Source organism: Leishmania martiniquensis, chromosome 14, assembly GCF_017916325.1.
Source record: "Leishmania martiniquensis isolate LSCM1 chromosome 14, whole genome shotgun sequence".
Classification (NCBI taxonomy): Eukaryota; Euglenozoa; class Kinetoplastea; order Trypanosomatida; family Trypanosomatidae; genus Leishmania; species Leishmania martiniquensis.
Window position 1 is genome coordinate 100,052 of NC_090149.1, and position 15,411 is coordinate 115,462.

The window sequence follows — 15,411 nt, forward strand, 5'->3', positions numbered from 1 at the left end:
TAAGGGCGCTCTTCGGTGCTGCTCAGCTCTTTCGCAGCATTCCCCCCACTCCCTCCCCCTCATTCGCTGTAACCGCTCAGACTTGTTTTTTTTGTTTGTTTGCTTTGTTTGTTCACTCCCTTTGGTGGCGTGGGTATCTGGGCTGTGCCCGCGGCGGCTGCTGCTGCGGCAGCGGCGGCGGCACGTGATCCACTCCTCCCTCCTCCCACCCACCCTCTCCTCTAAACTGAGCTCTCCTCCGCCTTTCTTTGCTGTATCTCGTCGCCGCACACTAAACGCTTTCCTGTTCGCTGTTTCGCCCCCGCTCCCTTGTAAGGTGGCACGGTCGCCATTGTTGCTCCCCCTCCCTCCCTCCCTCCCCCTCCTCCAACACACACACACGCGCGCCCTCCAACCCTCCCCCTCCCCCCTTTTTGCTTTTGTGAGCGCGCTCAAGTCCTTCACTGAGAGTGTCATTGCCTCTGTTGCGATATCTTTTAAAGGCGTTGTCATCCGTTCACCCCCTTCCTCCGTTCGTTTTGTCTTACTGTCTCGCGGTGCGGCGCCAGTGTTTGGTGCGGCCATCACCACCACCACCCTCTCTTGCGCTCTTCCTCCTTCGCACCGTCTTTGACGCCGGCACTCTTTCTCTCTCCCCCTCTGTCTCTGTCAGTCTGTCGGTGTGTGTGTGTGTGAGTGCTGTGGCGTCTTTATGTCGCTCTGCTCTCCCTGCAGCAGTCGTTCTCAGCACACGTCTTATCTGTGATTGACTGATTTTTTTTACGCGCGTCTGCCACGACTCCTGCACGGCAGCGTACCAGCGCAGCACGGGCAGCTGTGGCACAAGCCCTTCGCTCTCCTCTTCTCCGCCTCCTCTGGGGTGTGCATCGGTGTCCCCCACCCCTCCCCACACACACACAGACTTAACGCTCCCAGCACGTTGCCTCTTCCTCTCGCTGCAGCCACAGATATCCTGCCTTTCCGCCCCTCCGACTACCACCACCACCACCACCACCACCCCACACACACACACACGCACACCGAGTACGTCTGGAGTCGGTAAAGGAATGCACGAGTCCCTTTCGCGGTCAACCTTCGACGCCGTTGTCGAGCACCTGTCTGCCAAGGAGAAACATTTGAGTTGCCGCATCAGCCCTAACGGCAGCTTCCACCACCGCTCGTCGCAGCTGTCTCTCCGAGAGATGTCTGGACAGGCTCCAAACGCCGCCGTCGACGCCGTTGCGCCGTATGACCGCACCCATTGCACGCCCATCACCTCTCCAACGGCAGAGTTACCTGAGCAGCGGATGCCGGTGTTGCATGAAGTCAACAGCGCTTCGGCAGATGCGCTAAAACTGCGGCATAGCAGCGATGAACTGGACGGCTACTGCAGCTCCTATGAAGGGTCTCTGCCAGATGACAGCGATGGCAGCAGCAGTGAGCTCACCTCCAGAACGAAATCGCAGCCGAACCTCACAGCGACTCTGCAGGCGGACGGTCATCACAAGCCCCACCGCCGCCGCCGCCACCAGCGCTATCGCGGCCGCGGATCACCAATACGCAACGCCACCCGCGATGAGGAACGACAACGGCTCGTGTCCATGAGCTTCGAGGAGTCGGGGGTGATGGCGAAAGGGGTGGAGGGGCAGGTTGCGCCGTCTGCGGACTCAGCTACCGCGGCCGCGGCATTGCCTCTCGCGGCATCGAAGGCAGTACCTGCAGCCGGGGGCGTGGCGCGGGAGAGCTCTTTTAGGGGTATTCGGACGCCCTATCCGAAGCCGATCGCTGCAACGACAAGTACGAAGACATCAGTGGCCATGATCTCAGCAGCGCTGAGCGTCGCACACTGCTCCGCTGAGGCCGCCCAAAGAAGTAACTGCAGCAGCCCCCACGCCGTCCCGCTGGGTGGGGTGGCCAACATGAGCGATGCAATGCAACTAACGATGCAGACTCCGCTCTTGGCGCCAGACGAAGGAGGAGGGGAGTCAGCCGGACTGCTGCGCTCCTCGACGGCGTCGCGGCTATCGCAGTCGTCCAGCAACCACAGCGACGCTGCAGAGGAGTCCACTGATGGCGCTTCAGGTAGCACGTGCTTTGTGGAGCTGCCGTCCTCTACGATGCCACGCCCGCAACACCGCTCTTCCCCCACCAGTACCTCAGGCCTGGCAGGCAACGCCGCCAAGGGTAGCAACAACAGGAATAATAGTGTCGTCGTTGGGGTGGAGAGCGCGCTGCGAGCGACACCAAGCAGCTCAACTGCTGCTCCACCTATCGCCGCGCGAGCACGTGGCGCATCTCGCGCGGCAGATCGAATGACGAGCAGCATAGTAAACGCCGACAACGAGTCTGGTGCGCGCGCCGCCGCCTCCGACACGCTGCAGGGCGTCGCCAACGGCCCCTCTGCAGAGCATCAGTCCGATAAGGAGCGGCGAATCTCAGCGGTCGATGCGGTTTCGCCAGAGACGGCGGACGCTGCCGGCGTCGCCACATTGACGTCAAAGAACGCGACAGTCCTGTTGCACGATGCAGCAGCGGCGACCTTTGTCAAGTGCACACAGGTGCCCACCGGCTCCTCCAACCGTGTCGACCTCTCCAGCTCCTCATCGGTCGGTGGCCACCACTTCTCCGTAACGGAGGGCAGCGCCTTCCTGAAGCAGTCCGGCTCGCGTCGCGAGGAGGCATTCTACAACATGATACGTCCCTACCAGGAGGCGCTCGTGCGGGAAGCCGTGCGGCAGGCGCCCCACACAGTCGAGCATTGGAACAGATACCACGCCGGCACGCGGTGCACAGGCGGTCAAAGGGGCGCGGCCTCCGCCGTCTCCTCCGCCCACATGAATGCAGCCAACCAATCGCAGCGACACACCACCTCCGGCTGCTCGAGCAGCGACGACGATGGCAACAGGGTCGTGGCTGACCCAGCCGACGTGGCGGCCCTCTGTGAGGCGAGGTGGGAGGCCTACCAGCAGTACGAGGCGGAGGACATGTCAAGCCTGAGCATTCTCGCTTCGGAACAGCTGCCGGAGAGGAGCGCGCGACGCGAACACCAGCGCGGTGCCCGAGGGAGCGGCTTCGTCAGCCTGTCCCACGGAAATCTGTCATCGTCAGTGCTGCCGCCCGAGGTAGACAAGGACCTCCTCGCGTTGGCGGCCCGGTTGTGGTGGACGGTGCGCTTTCGTCATTTCTACCGCACCTCAGTGCCTGCCTACGAGGTGCAGCGGCAGGCAGCTGAAGCAGCAGGTCTGTCGCCACAATCGCCATCCGCCGGCCCGCCTGCGACAGCAGTCACCACCAGCGACAGCGTTGGTGCGGTCGTCACCAACTCTAGGTGCTCGACGCCAACACCGCAGCAGTGCCTATTCTTGTCGGCATCTCCGCCTTCGCAGGAGTCTCATCATGCACGATCAGACTCCGCTGAAGCCGCGCGATCACCCAGGCTGCCCATGAGCCCATCGATGGCAGAGCAGGGAGACGCTGCGCTCAGAGGGGAGTCAGCCGCTGGTGGGGCAGTAGTGGCTATGATCCCCTGCTTGAGCGGCAACGCCACCCCATGCATGGCCAGCTCTTTTGCCGCCTCGCTGTTGGACGGAGTCGCCGGCAGCGCAAGCGCTGCGGAGCGGCAGTACGCGGTGCAGAAGCACCGAGCGCTTCAGCTGCTCGCCGCCTTCGTACCGCGCTACCATGGTACACGCCGCCTCTTTGTGCGCGACGTGCTGCGCTGCGAGATAAAGGGGAGGGCCGCGGCACCGCTGGACGAAGGGCAGCCGCCGGGGGAAAAGCAGCAAATCGTGGTGGACGCCGACAATGACGAAGACGACGACGGCAACAGAAGCGGTGACCAGAAGATCTGCCGCATGATCATGCTCGAGTACGTGTGCTACCGCTTCCGCCACCCGTGCGTAATGGATATCAAGATGGGCAGCCGCCAGTATGGCCTGCACCCCTCCCCAGAGAAGAAGCAGAGCAAGGAGCGCAAGGCAAAGCTGTCCACGTCGGCGCGGTACGGCATCCGCCTCTCAGGGTACCGCCGGTGGAACGCGGAAGAGAGGCAGTACAACTTCCGCAGTAAACTGCAGTGCCGCTGTCTCAGCCTCAATGAGGTGAAGAGTGAAGTGTCGGCCTTCCTGCTCAACAGCCGTGAGATGGAGCGAGTGTTCCGCCGGCAGCTGCAGCGGCTGCGCGTCGCCTTCAGCCAGCAGACCGTCTTCCGCTTCTACACCTCCTCTCTGCTCTTCGTGTACGATGCCGAAGACCCGTTGAAGACGGCGCGCGTGACGATGGTTGACTTTGCGTACACGTACGAGTCGAAGGAGCTGCAGCAGGGCGGCGACCCGGACGCCGACTTCGACTACGACGTCGGGTACTTGAAGGCGATCGATACCCTTCTCTCCCTCCTGGCGTAGCCGAACGCGCGCCCACAGCCGGCGAGGAGCACGAACGCTTACGATCTCCGGTGCCTGACGCCATCTGCTCTGTCCACAAAATCGAGAAGGACGAAGAAAAGGGGGGTAACGAGAGGGCTGGAAAACCCTCGCAGATGTGCCCGCGACTCCGTCTCCCTCTCCTCTCCGCCGCCTCCCACGCCCACGCCCGTTAGTGTGGCGGTAGAAGCTCCTGCTCTACTGTGTACCTGTGTCCCTTTGGCCTTCTCTTGCGTATCGGAAGCATCGCCCATCGCTCAGGTGATGAGGGGCAGGTGAGGCGAAGGAGGCGCACCTCTCCGTGTGTGCATCAGCTGTGCCATGTGGAAGGAAGAGGGGGAGGGAGAGGGGTCAGGTGTACAGATCGATGCATTCCATTCAGCGGACAGCTGCGTGCCTCGCGCACCCCCGTGCGCTTTTTCGTCTCTCCATCACGTATGCGCTAGAGGCACTTATACACACCAACAGGTTTGGCTGCTACACGCACACCCCCATGCGCGCAAATCCATTTTGAGACGGAGTGCGGGCCCCTTTCACCTCCCATCTTCCCCCGCCTTTTTCCTCTCTCGCTTGATGGTCGCCTGTGATGGCTCCGCGCCGTGCCATACGCTCGTTGTTTTTCTCATCTGCCTTGCTCGCTACGCCGTCGACGGAACAGCGTGCCAGAACTGTTGGTGAAGCGGATAGCGCTTGTTGACCTGTGTCTGTGCAATGTGATGCGTGCGCGTGTGTGTCTTTGTGTGTGCTGCTGCTTTTCGCTTTCCCCCACGTCCGCTCCTCGCCACTCTTCCCTCTTTCGGGGTGAAGTAACTCAGGAAAGCGTTGCCGCTTGTGTGCCGATGTGACATATCGGATATCGCCCTCCCCTCGTCCACGCGCCCCTTCATGGGAGAGGTGGGGATGTGTGCACACCTTTGCGCATCACTGATGCACACGAAATCAAGCTGTCGCCCTCGCCCGCGTACCCGACGAGGGCCGGGAAGTTGTGAATGAGCTCCTGTGCGTGCTGCCGGTACGTCGTGGGGGTACGTGGCCTCTGCTGCAGCTCTCCTCGCGGCTTCTGGTGTGTGTGTGTATGGGGGGGTTCACACTTCCCTTAACACAGGTGCCCTCGTCGAGTGGTGAGGGGGAGACGGCATGTGAGCTGCATCTCTCCCCCCTCACCTGACCTGTCACGGCCACGCCTTTTCCCGCGTCTTTTGAAAATATGTGCCGATCGTAAGTTGGGCTGCATATGTGAGGTCAGGAGGTGCCCCTGTTTGCTTGCCGTCCCACACGCACACCAACACACACGCATGCCCCACTACATAGATCCCTCTCTCGCTTCCTCGCGGGCCGTTCGGTCCGCTGTCCGCACTGACGAAGAGCGACTCAAACACGTTGGCCAGACGTACCCCCTCCTCCTCCCTTCCCCCCAAGCACGTTTTGCAGGCCGCTTACTTCTTTCACCCTGTCGCTGCGCACCCGCACACCCCTCCTCTTCCCACACGGGCTGGGTACCTTTGCGGCATCGCCACCACTAATTTGGACCAGCCGCCAGTTTCCTCGTTTGCCCGCAGCTTGTCGTTACCGCACGACTGCACCCTTACCTCAGCATCCTCCTTCAGCGGTGAAGCCCGGCTTGCACGTTTCCGTCCTCTGAGCATGCGCGCCTCGGCAACGATGCGCACCCTCGTCATCACTGGTCGCGCCTCAAAGGAGTTAAAGGAGCAGGTACGCACAGCATTGGCTGATCGTGCGCAACTGTTCGCCGATGCGGCCGCGGACGGCAGGAGCGATGGCGTGTTTGTGTTGTGCATCCACGCCGAAGACGCAGCTGCCATGGAGCCGCTGTACGAAGGCTATCACTACCGCTTCGTCTGGACCGCTCAGAGCTCGATGGCGGAGTTGGTGTCAGCTGTGCACGATCACCTCGAATCGAGGGCCCCGGGGCAAGGGCGGATCGGCGGCGCCTTTACGAGCACCCGCGGCCCCGCCGAGGAGTCGAGCTTCCTCACCGTCGTCCGCGATGGGTTGGCGAGCGACGGCGGGCTGTACATTCTCAAGCGGATTCCCACGATGCCGAAATCGCAACTCTGCTACCTCTGCAAGCAGCGCCACCTCGCCTACGTAGAGGCCGCGGCGATGATCCTAGAGCAGCTCGTGGATGCGACCATCACCCCGTCCATGCTGTACCCCTTGCTCCTCCAGGCCTACGACCGCAGTCGCTGGTCGGGCAAGGACGACATCTGCCCCGTGACACCGCTTCTAATGGGCGGGGCAGCCATGCCGCCCAGCTCGAGCGGGACCGATGCGGCGGGCGCTCTCCCCCCGTCCGCCTCCTCGAACGCACCAGAGCGCTGGGCCGCAAACGTGTGTGTGCTGGAGCTCTACCACGGCCCCACAGCTGCCTTCAAGGACTTTGCCCTCCAGCTCTTTCCGCGCTACTTTAGGACGGCGACGGCGGCGCAGGCTAATGACAAGTACGTCATCCTCGCAGCCACATCCGGCGACACCGGTGTCGCGGCGATCAGTGGCTTCGTCAACGCGGGCGGCCACTCGCAGGTAATGGTGCTGTACCCCATGCATGGCGTCTCGCCGGTGCAGCAGATGCAGATGATCTCCTTCGATGACGGGAGGCAGGTGCGGGCCTATGCGGCGGACTCCTGCTTTGACTTCTGCCAGCGCACCGTCAAGGAGCTCTTCTCCAACGGTGCCCTGCGCGACGAACTCGCGATGGCGAAGCCGACAGCCGTGCGTCTCTCATCCGCTAACAGCATCAACTGGGGCCGCCTCATCCCGCAGGTGGTCTACTATTTCTGGGCCTACCGCAACCACGTGCAGCACCCGCCCACGGGGTGGGCCTTCGGCGACCCGATCGACGTCGTTGTGCCGTGCGGTAACTTTGGCAACATCCTGAGTGGCTACATTGCCAGGCTGATGGGGCTGCCCGTGCGCAAGTTCGTCGTTGCCTCGAACACGAACGACGTGCTGTACAACTTCGTGAAGACGGGCACCTATGACATGCGCAATCGAACACTGGCGGTGACGTCGTCGCCCTCCATCGACATTCTGAAGGCCTCCAACGTGGAACGCTTCCTGTACCTCATGAGCAACGGCGACACAGGTCTTGTGGCGCGGCTCATGCACGACCTGGACACGAAAGGCGTCTTCACCTTACCAGACGACATGCGCGCAGCGATGCAGGCTGTCTTCACGGCGGGTCGCTGCAGCGAGGAGGACTGCGCGGCGACCATCAAGAGTATCTTTCAGTTATCGGGTGGTTCGCGACTGCTCGACCCGCACACGGCCGTCGCCGTCTTCGTTGCTCGGCAATTTCGCGAAGATGAACTCCTTCGCAGCGTCCTCCGCCACCCCACGTCGACAGACACCGGCGCCGACATACCGCCGCTAGTCATCGCGAGCACGGCACACTGGGCGAAATTTCCGACGCCGGTATTGCACTCACTACGCGGCGAGGGCGCACGGCTCGGCGAACCGGCGCCGTCTGTCGCGGCCGCCATTCAAGAAGTGCGCATCCTCTACGCAGAGATCACGAAGACAGCCCCGCAGCAGGAGGTGCATCCAGCCCTGTCACGCGCGATAGATGTGGCGGAGAGCATGGCGAAGGAGGCGCGTGCTGTCAGCGCCGATGTGGCAGCGATCCAGAAGGAGCTGGTGGCATTTACCAAGTGCTAGGCGATATCAGCGGCAGAAGCGGTTGCAGGGAGGGGAAGGGGAGGCAGCCATACGCCCAGATCACCACGCGCGAGGAGACGCGGGACGGGGCATGCGCAAATCTGTGAGAGTGTCACTGTGAGTGCATTCGTATGTGTCTGCTCGGCAAGTGCGGATGTAGCCTGCCTGTGTGGACGCATCCCCCTCTTCCTTCAGCAGTGCTCTCTCGGCCTCGCTGTCGCTTCATCCGTTAACATTTATGTGTTTGTGCACCCCCTCACCCACCCCGATCGACGTCTGTAAGTGTCCTCTTCAGTTTTCCGTTATCCCCCCCGGCGGACGAGGGCGAGAGGGCCGCCGACGTCAAGCAGCCCCTCTCTCCCCTTCATCCAGCGCCTCTGCCGAGCCACCTCGGGTGGCGACACGGTCAGGCACCTGCGGCAGTGGGCACGCCTATATCACTCACATGATGGGCAAAGGTCCCACGTCACACCAATGCGCCCCCGCCCTGCCCACACAGCCCCTCCCCCACTGGCTTGGGGGCGCCCGCGCCACACCATGGGAGCCCTGCTCCACGAGGCGATCGGGCACCACGATGGGTGCGGCTGTGAGGCGACCCGCGGCGCGGATGTGCGCGGAGCTTGGAAGCAGAGGCCGCGTCGAGATGGCCGAGCCTGTGTGCTGCTTTAGCGAGCGTGTCTCCGCAACCGCGTCGCACCGCGCCATGTGGGGGAGGGGCTGTGTGGGCAGGGCGGGGGCCGAGCGGCGTTCGGCTGACGTCGTGAGGCAGAGAGTGGGGAGACGCCAGCTGAACATCCCCCAAAATTTCCGTCTCCTTCCCTGCCCTTTTTCGCTGCAGCTGTGCGACTGTGGGCGTCTCTGCATCAGGGCGAATGGGGGCAGTGCCCGAGAGGGACGAGCATGAGACAATGGAGACAGGGGGGAGGGGTCGACGGTCCCAACGGCGAGTACCGGGGAGGCCCTCACGCAGCATTTCGTGGCTCCACTCGGAAAGAGGCGAAAGAAAAAAGAGTCCTGCAGCGCGGCCTCGACGCCTGCTGGGAGGCGCACGTGCGCTTCGGACTCACTTCCTCACGAGACGGGGCGGGCGGGTGTCTCCGAGGAGGAGTGGGGGGAAAGACCAAAGGGTCTCGGCGATTCTGAAAGTGTGTGGCGATCCGCCATCGGGCGCGCGGAAACGTCACGGAGTGGCGCCACCAGTGGCAGCGGAAGGGAAAGGCCAAAGGGCCTCTCTGTCATTGAGTTGGCGCGAGGGGTGTGCTACCTCGTCTTTCTGCGCTGGGACTGCTGTGCCCGCCGTCGCCTATGCTGCCAAATCTGAGGTATTTACTCTCTATCTCCGTCCATCTCGCCCTTCGGTTTCCCCCGACGCACACCTCCTCATCCTTTGTTCTGGTGTGGGGGGGGCTGTCCTAACGGGGTTCACGCGCTCTCCTCGTTCATGTGCGAACGTATGCATGCGCATGGGCTTACTAGAGACATCTCAGCGAGTCCGCCTTTGCCAAGAGCGGGCACACATACACACACGCACACACACGGAGAGAGAGTGAACCTCTCCTTAGACAGGGCGAGCGGAGGAGGGCAGCGATGGAATGGCCGCTGTCACGCGCGCCGTTTGTCAAGGTCGTGGTGGAGGAAGGGGATGGCGACGATGTGGCCATTGCAGAGGTGCACCAACTCGAGGCGGGGCATAAGGGTGACGTACGGAGCCACGAAGTGGACGCGCTGCAGCAATCGTCACAGCACCCCCATTCTAGCCTCGCTTCCTTGCCTGCCTCAAAGGCAAAATCGATGCAGGCGGTGCATGCTGCCACCCCGATGTGGCACGGTCCGGCGGTATCTCAAGCGAGCAGCAGCGGCTGCTCCGACAGCAACGGTCAGGCGACTCATGGGCTGCGGCTTGCTCTTACCTCTGTCGCCACCACCAGCGCAGCAGGCTCGAGCACGCACGGCACCTCCTCGGCAAGCCGCGGCACAGTGCCTTACAGTCGTACGCTGCAGCTTCGATCGACCGTATGGTCACCGCAAGCGACCGCCGAGACAGCAGTCCTGTCCGTGCAGCAGCCCGTGCCGTCTTCTGCGCTCTCGTCGCGGTGGCGAACGCTGAAGAGCGGCGCCGCGGCTGAAGGCGCTGAAACACGCATGCCATCTCCGTCGAAAAGGGCAGCCGCCGCAAAGCACGTTGGTGCGGCTCGTCACCCGCGCTCCGGCAGGGGTCGCACTGTCGAATCGCCTTCGATTCGTGTCCGTGCACGTCCGGTGCAGCAGTCCGAAGCATCAGCATCCTCTACGGCAGCGACGGCGCCGCACCTCGCGATCTCAGAGATATCGTCGTCGCCGCTGCCGCCTGCCTCGTCACAAGAGATGGCATCTGAGGCGCACCGGCTCGCGATGCAGGCCGCCCGCCCTCCAAGTCTCTCCGTGTGCTTCGACTGGTGGATGTCCTTCTGCTATTATGACACCCACGCACTCTTTACTTCACAATCGGCCGCCTTCGAAGCGCCGCTGCGTCCCGTCGCGGGCGCCAGTGCCAGCGTATTCTATGCGGTGCTCACCCGCTGCTTCGCCCTGTGGCGCCGTGAGCACTGGGACTCGCTAGTCGTCCTGCGCGGCGCCGGGCCGGCCGATGCGGATAAGCGCCGCCGAGGCGCTGCAATGGCGCAGCGCACAGTACGCGATCCGGCGCTGCTCGAGTACGCCAACGCAGTGTGGTATGAGGGGCTTCGGGTGCAGCGGCTGATGGCGCAACTGCTGCTTTCTGGCACCCGTGGCAGCTGGTCGTTCGAGGTAGGATGCTTGGATGCCCTACTCACCGCGCTCGGCGCCCCGCCGTCGGTGGAGTGGCCATTGTGCGCCACTCCGTCCGGGCCTGCCACTGCCGGTACCCCGTATCGTGTGGCGCCAGGCCCTCCTAGCGACGTTTTCAGCGCAGCCGGCCTTTCCCCGACTACTCGCGTGACGGTGACATGCAAGGACGCCACAGCAGCGCTTCCGCCAACCGAGGGCCTCTCCATCGGTGTCCCTACTGCAGCTCGCGTGCTGTCGCTTCTTCACGTCCTCGATGTTTTGTGGAGCACATTGCCCGCCGCCACCTCGTTTCGTATGCCCGTGTCGGAGATGGAGGCACCCGGCTACTACCGCAGCATCCGTGACCCCGTCAGTCTCTGCCAGCTGTACGAGGAAGTCTTTTGTGGAATGACCGCCTCGACCCACCGCGCCTGCGTGCGTCAGCATGCCCACATGATCCGCCGGGTGCTAGAGGTGCTGAAGCGTCCCGTTGGCCGGAGCGGCAGCGGGACCGCCTTGGAAGACGACGTGCAGTCATGCTTCTTCAGCTACGCCCACCTGCGCGAGCGACTCGCGACACTGAAAGCCAACTGCGATGAGTACAATGGAGGCGGGAGTGAGCTGAGCCAGCAGGCGAGTGCGCTGCTCAGAGCAGGCGTCAAGGCGCTGCGGGACGCGCAGGCCGAAGAGGGCAGGCGGACTTCCTCGCAGGCGCCCGGCGAGGATGCTGACGAGGTGCGAGAAAGCGCATACGGGCAAGAAGCGCTGCTCGCCGGACTAGACGATTGGGCGACACAGCAGCCCGCCGCTGCGGGCGGGCTCGTCCTGGACGACCTGTTGAGCATGCGGTTCCCTCCCAGCGAGGCGGTAGCTGTGGTGCCTCCTAACCTGCGACAAGCCCTTCCAATAGTTCAGCAGACTGCCGACGACAGCAGTGCACGTGGACAGGATGAAGGCAGTCGACACACGCGGGTGCTGCGTCTCCCCACGGCGACCGTCAAGGACGTGCCGGTCAGCGTGTCAGCCTCTGCCGCCGCGCCTACTCTGAAAGACTTCTGGGTGCAGTGCGACGAGTGCAACTCATGGCACAAGCTCGCGACGCCCCTCGACCCAGTCCCTGACACCTGGACGTGTGGCTCGCTGGGACTTGCCTGCTCGTCTGACAAGAAGAGGCGCACGGGCGACAGGCGCGCCACCAAGAAGGTCGCAAAGAGAGGCATAACACGCGCAAAGACGCCTGCGGGGAAGCGCCGCAGAGTACGAGATGGTGAGAACATGGATGCCACTCACGCAGCACCAAGCCCCGTTACGGCGGCACCCCACCGTATCGGCGGAAAGGGCAACGACAGCGGTGGGGGTGATGGCGACGTACCGCTGGTGGATATGCTCCCGGCGAGGGTAAGGGCTCTTGCGGTCGACGCCGCGGTGCTGCAAAGACGCGAACGATCAGCGCCGCGAAAGCCGCGCGCCACTCGCCAGCGCCCGAAGAAACCCCGTGTGGAGCTGTCCACGCGGCCGTCTTCATCGTCATCGTCAGGGAGCTCCTCTCGCTCCTCTTCACCCTCCAACGGCGACGACGACGACGACTCCAGCAGCAGCAGCAGCAGCAGGAGCGACAGCAGCGATTCCGGGTCGGACTCCGACTCGGGCTGCAGCGACGGCGAAAGCACAGCACCCTCTGCGCAGCGTATCCGTCCTGGGCTCCGGCAAGGAAAGCGATCTACCGTCGTCACACACAAACTTCCACGAAGCGCTTCCACGACCAGCGCCCGTGGCAATAGCTCGGTGGCGGCGGCAGCCACTGGAAGAGCGAGTGGATCTGGAGCCTCTTGTACGGCGCTGCGGCAGCTGGCGCAGGCGGTGGCGACGCTGGAGGAGCGGCCGCTTCAGGATAACCCTTTTTATCAGCTGGAAGAGATCAAGAGACTTGAAAAGCGGCTCAGCGCCATAGGCTGAGTTCGTGCACATCCATCGCGGCGTCTGAGTGAGCGCGTTCCCCCCCTTTCCTCATGCCTGCTGGCACGGCTGACACGTCGCACGGTAGCGTCGCCCCCACCCCCACCCCTAAGCGGCGTCCTACACTGTGGCGGTAACCCAAACCCAAAGCCCAACAATATAAGAAGCGACGGTATCGATCGCTGTGCAATGCTCCCCGCGCTGCCGCGACGTCCGCCTGGCCACTCCGATGGCGGCGGACGACAGGGCGGCCCGCCCTTTTAGTGCCGATCGCTCTCACCGCCAGTCAAGCCTTCAAAGGCGAAATGGGGGCCTTTTCGAGCATTGATGGGTCCTGCCGCAGACAATGCCGCGCGGAGAGGGGCCTCCCTCACCGACAAAGTCACTCGGCGCGCGCTACTCCACTCCCCCCGTCCACTCTTTCTCTCTCCCTCCCTTCCTCGTCTTTGTCATGGTGGAGGTGCACGAGCTGCCGTCTCCACTTACCAAGCACTGGCCAACACGACTTGCCGCCGCCAACGGCCGCAGCAGGACAACAACACTCACTGTGAGCCGTCCCTCGCCTTCCCCCTCACTCCCTTTAGTCTCCACATCACACACACACACATCACACAGTGCTGAGAGAGAGAGAATGCGCAAACCCCTCTGACCTCTCTCCGTCCCTCGTCTTCCCCACCCACCACCCCTCTCTCCCCCTCCCCCTACTACTGTCGCTTTTTCCCCTCTTCCCACTGCGTAGAGGAGGCGGAGGACGACAACGACAACGCAAACATAAAACTTCACCGTTCGCCTGCCTTAGATATCAGCACACTTGCACGCGGCAGACTCAGTCGCCTACACTTCTACATTATATATATATATATATAGCCATCAACAGAGAGAGAGAGAAACGCGCGCGTTTTCTGAGAGGCGCCCTCCCTCTCACACGAACATTTATCGTTTTTTTCTTTGGGTGGGCGAGCGCGTGTGCGTATCGGTCAGCAGCCAAAGATTCGATTCGGCTCGCGGCAGCCGTTTTACTCGTCGTCACTCACTCACTCTCTCTATTCGTGCCCTCTCAGTCCCGCATTGTGCTTTCGTGACGGTAAGTGGGCGGCACAGCCTGTGCGCGCTGGACCGTAAGCTCTCTTGCTCACGTAGCGGGTGCGATTCTGTTGCGATCGCGCAGCAGCAGTTGCTCTGTGGACCGCCCTACTGGATGCAGCTCTCCTCTTGTCATTAGCACCACAGCCACCAGAAGCGCCAGATTAGACGCGCGCGTACAACACGGTCATCCCACGCGCCTATAACCCCTCCAGAGACGGAGGCGTGTGTGCACGAAAATCACGCTACTCTCACCGCACACACACACACACAACCAAAACACGCACGCCAACGAGAGCAGCGTCGTCGCTATGCAGAATGTGCACCATCGGGAAATCGATGGGCATCTCCACCGCATTGAAGACTATCTGCGTGGTATGGTGCGGCCACCACGGGCACGATACGGCCCGTCTTTACTTGATCAGGTACTCCACCTCGCCTTTCTCCCGGTGACCAGCAGCTGCGATAGCGGCTTTCCCCGTCGCACCGCCAACGAGCAGGCAAGGATTTGGGTGAGCGTAATGTGCGATGCGCCTCTCTCTTCCGCTGGGCTATATTCGACGATGACCAGCGCCTCCGCGGCTGCGACGGCAGCCGCAGCACACCCCCTCGCTCCCGCCCAGTCGCTGCCGCCACCTCCGCTGAGCGCTTCCCCAACGGTTGCCACAGTCGTCCGACCACCAGCCTCGTCCTCTACAAGGCCGCGACGCGTGCCCGCAAAGTCGGCGCCCCCTCGCGTCGCAGCTCTTCCCTCTGCAAGAACAAAGCGCGGTCCCTCCTTGCCGCGGCAAGAGACAGCGCTGCTATACCGTCGTGGCTACTGCAACAACAACAGCAGCAGCAGCAGCTCCAGTGCTAAGGCGTCAGTGTCGAACTCCGCGGCTGCATCAAGCCCCCTTCTCCCCGCGCTGCGTCCCCCGCCTCCGCTGTCGTCCGTCCCGGCAGGCGGTGCTGTAGCCCACGAGCGAACGGGCTCGGTGACCACACGGCGCCGCATCTACGGCTCGCATAGCCTGGGGTCCATCCTACACGACCTTGAGGAGCGCCCACGACCCCCGCCCCAGCTGTTGCAGTCGAAACAGCGACAAGATACCGACCGCCTCCCCAGCAGCAGCAGCAGCAGCAGCCACCGCGGCGATTGCCGTGGCACTCGCCTGGCACCGCTGCAGCATTTGGGAAGCAGTGGCCGGCTCTGCCGCAGAGATGACGATGAGGGATCCTACGAAAGCCCTCAGGACATTAGCAGACATCTAGGCAGGGCAGCATCGTCTGCGCCAGAGGAGCAGCTCTCGTCGCTTCCCTCTTCGCTAGGCGGCAGCCCAGCCCCATACGAAACACCGTTTCGCTGCCGCCTCCGCCACCTTGATCGTCTCCTTGGCGACGGTGTCGGTCCCTCCCGAGGCACACGCAGCAGCATCGAGCAGCGAGCCACTCAGTTCCGTGACCCGCCCGCCACTGCAGCATCTCCAGCAGAGAGCCGATGGCTGCCAGCGAGCAGCTTCCATGC

At 63.0% G+C, this 15,411-nt stretch overlaps 3 protein-coding genes across 3 annotated transcripts; all 3 read left to right on the forward strand.

Annotated features, from left to right (window-relative positions):
* Nucleotides 1-1,046: 1,046 nt before the first annotated feature.
* LSCM1_04834 (uncharacterized protein) lies at nucleotides 1,047-4,382 on the forward strand (the record flags this gene model as incomplete). The annotated part of the gene is made up of 1 exon (XM_067322322.1): nucleotides 1,047-4,382. The coding sequence occupies one exon, from the start codon at nucleotides 1,047-1,049 to the stop codon at nucleotides 4,380-4,382; it is 3,336 nt and encodes a 1,111-aa protein (XP_067180095.1).
* Nucleotides 4,383-6,062: 1,680 nt separating this feature from the next.
* On the forward strand, nucleotides 6,063-8,078 carry LSCM1_04835 (uncharacterized protein; the record flags this gene model as incomplete). Its single annotated transcript, XM_067322323.1, has 1 exon — nucleotides 6,063-8,078. One exon carries the CDS (start codon nucleotides 6,063-6,065, stop codon nucleotides 8,076-8,078), a length of 2,016 nt encoding a protein of 671 aa, XP_067180096.1.
* A 1,587-nt stretch (nucleotides 8,079-9,665) lies between these two features.
* On the forward strand, nucleotides 9,666-12,821 carry LSCM1_04836 (uncharacterized protein; the record flags this gene model as incomplete). Its single annotated transcript, XM_067322324.1, has 1 exon — nucleotides 9,666-12,821. The coding sequence occupies one exon, from the start codon at nucleotides 9,666-9,668 to the stop codon at nucleotides 12,819-12,821; it is 3,156 nt and encodes a 1,051-aa protein (XP_067180097.1).
* Nucleotides 12,822-15,411: the final 2,590 nt, after the last annotated feature.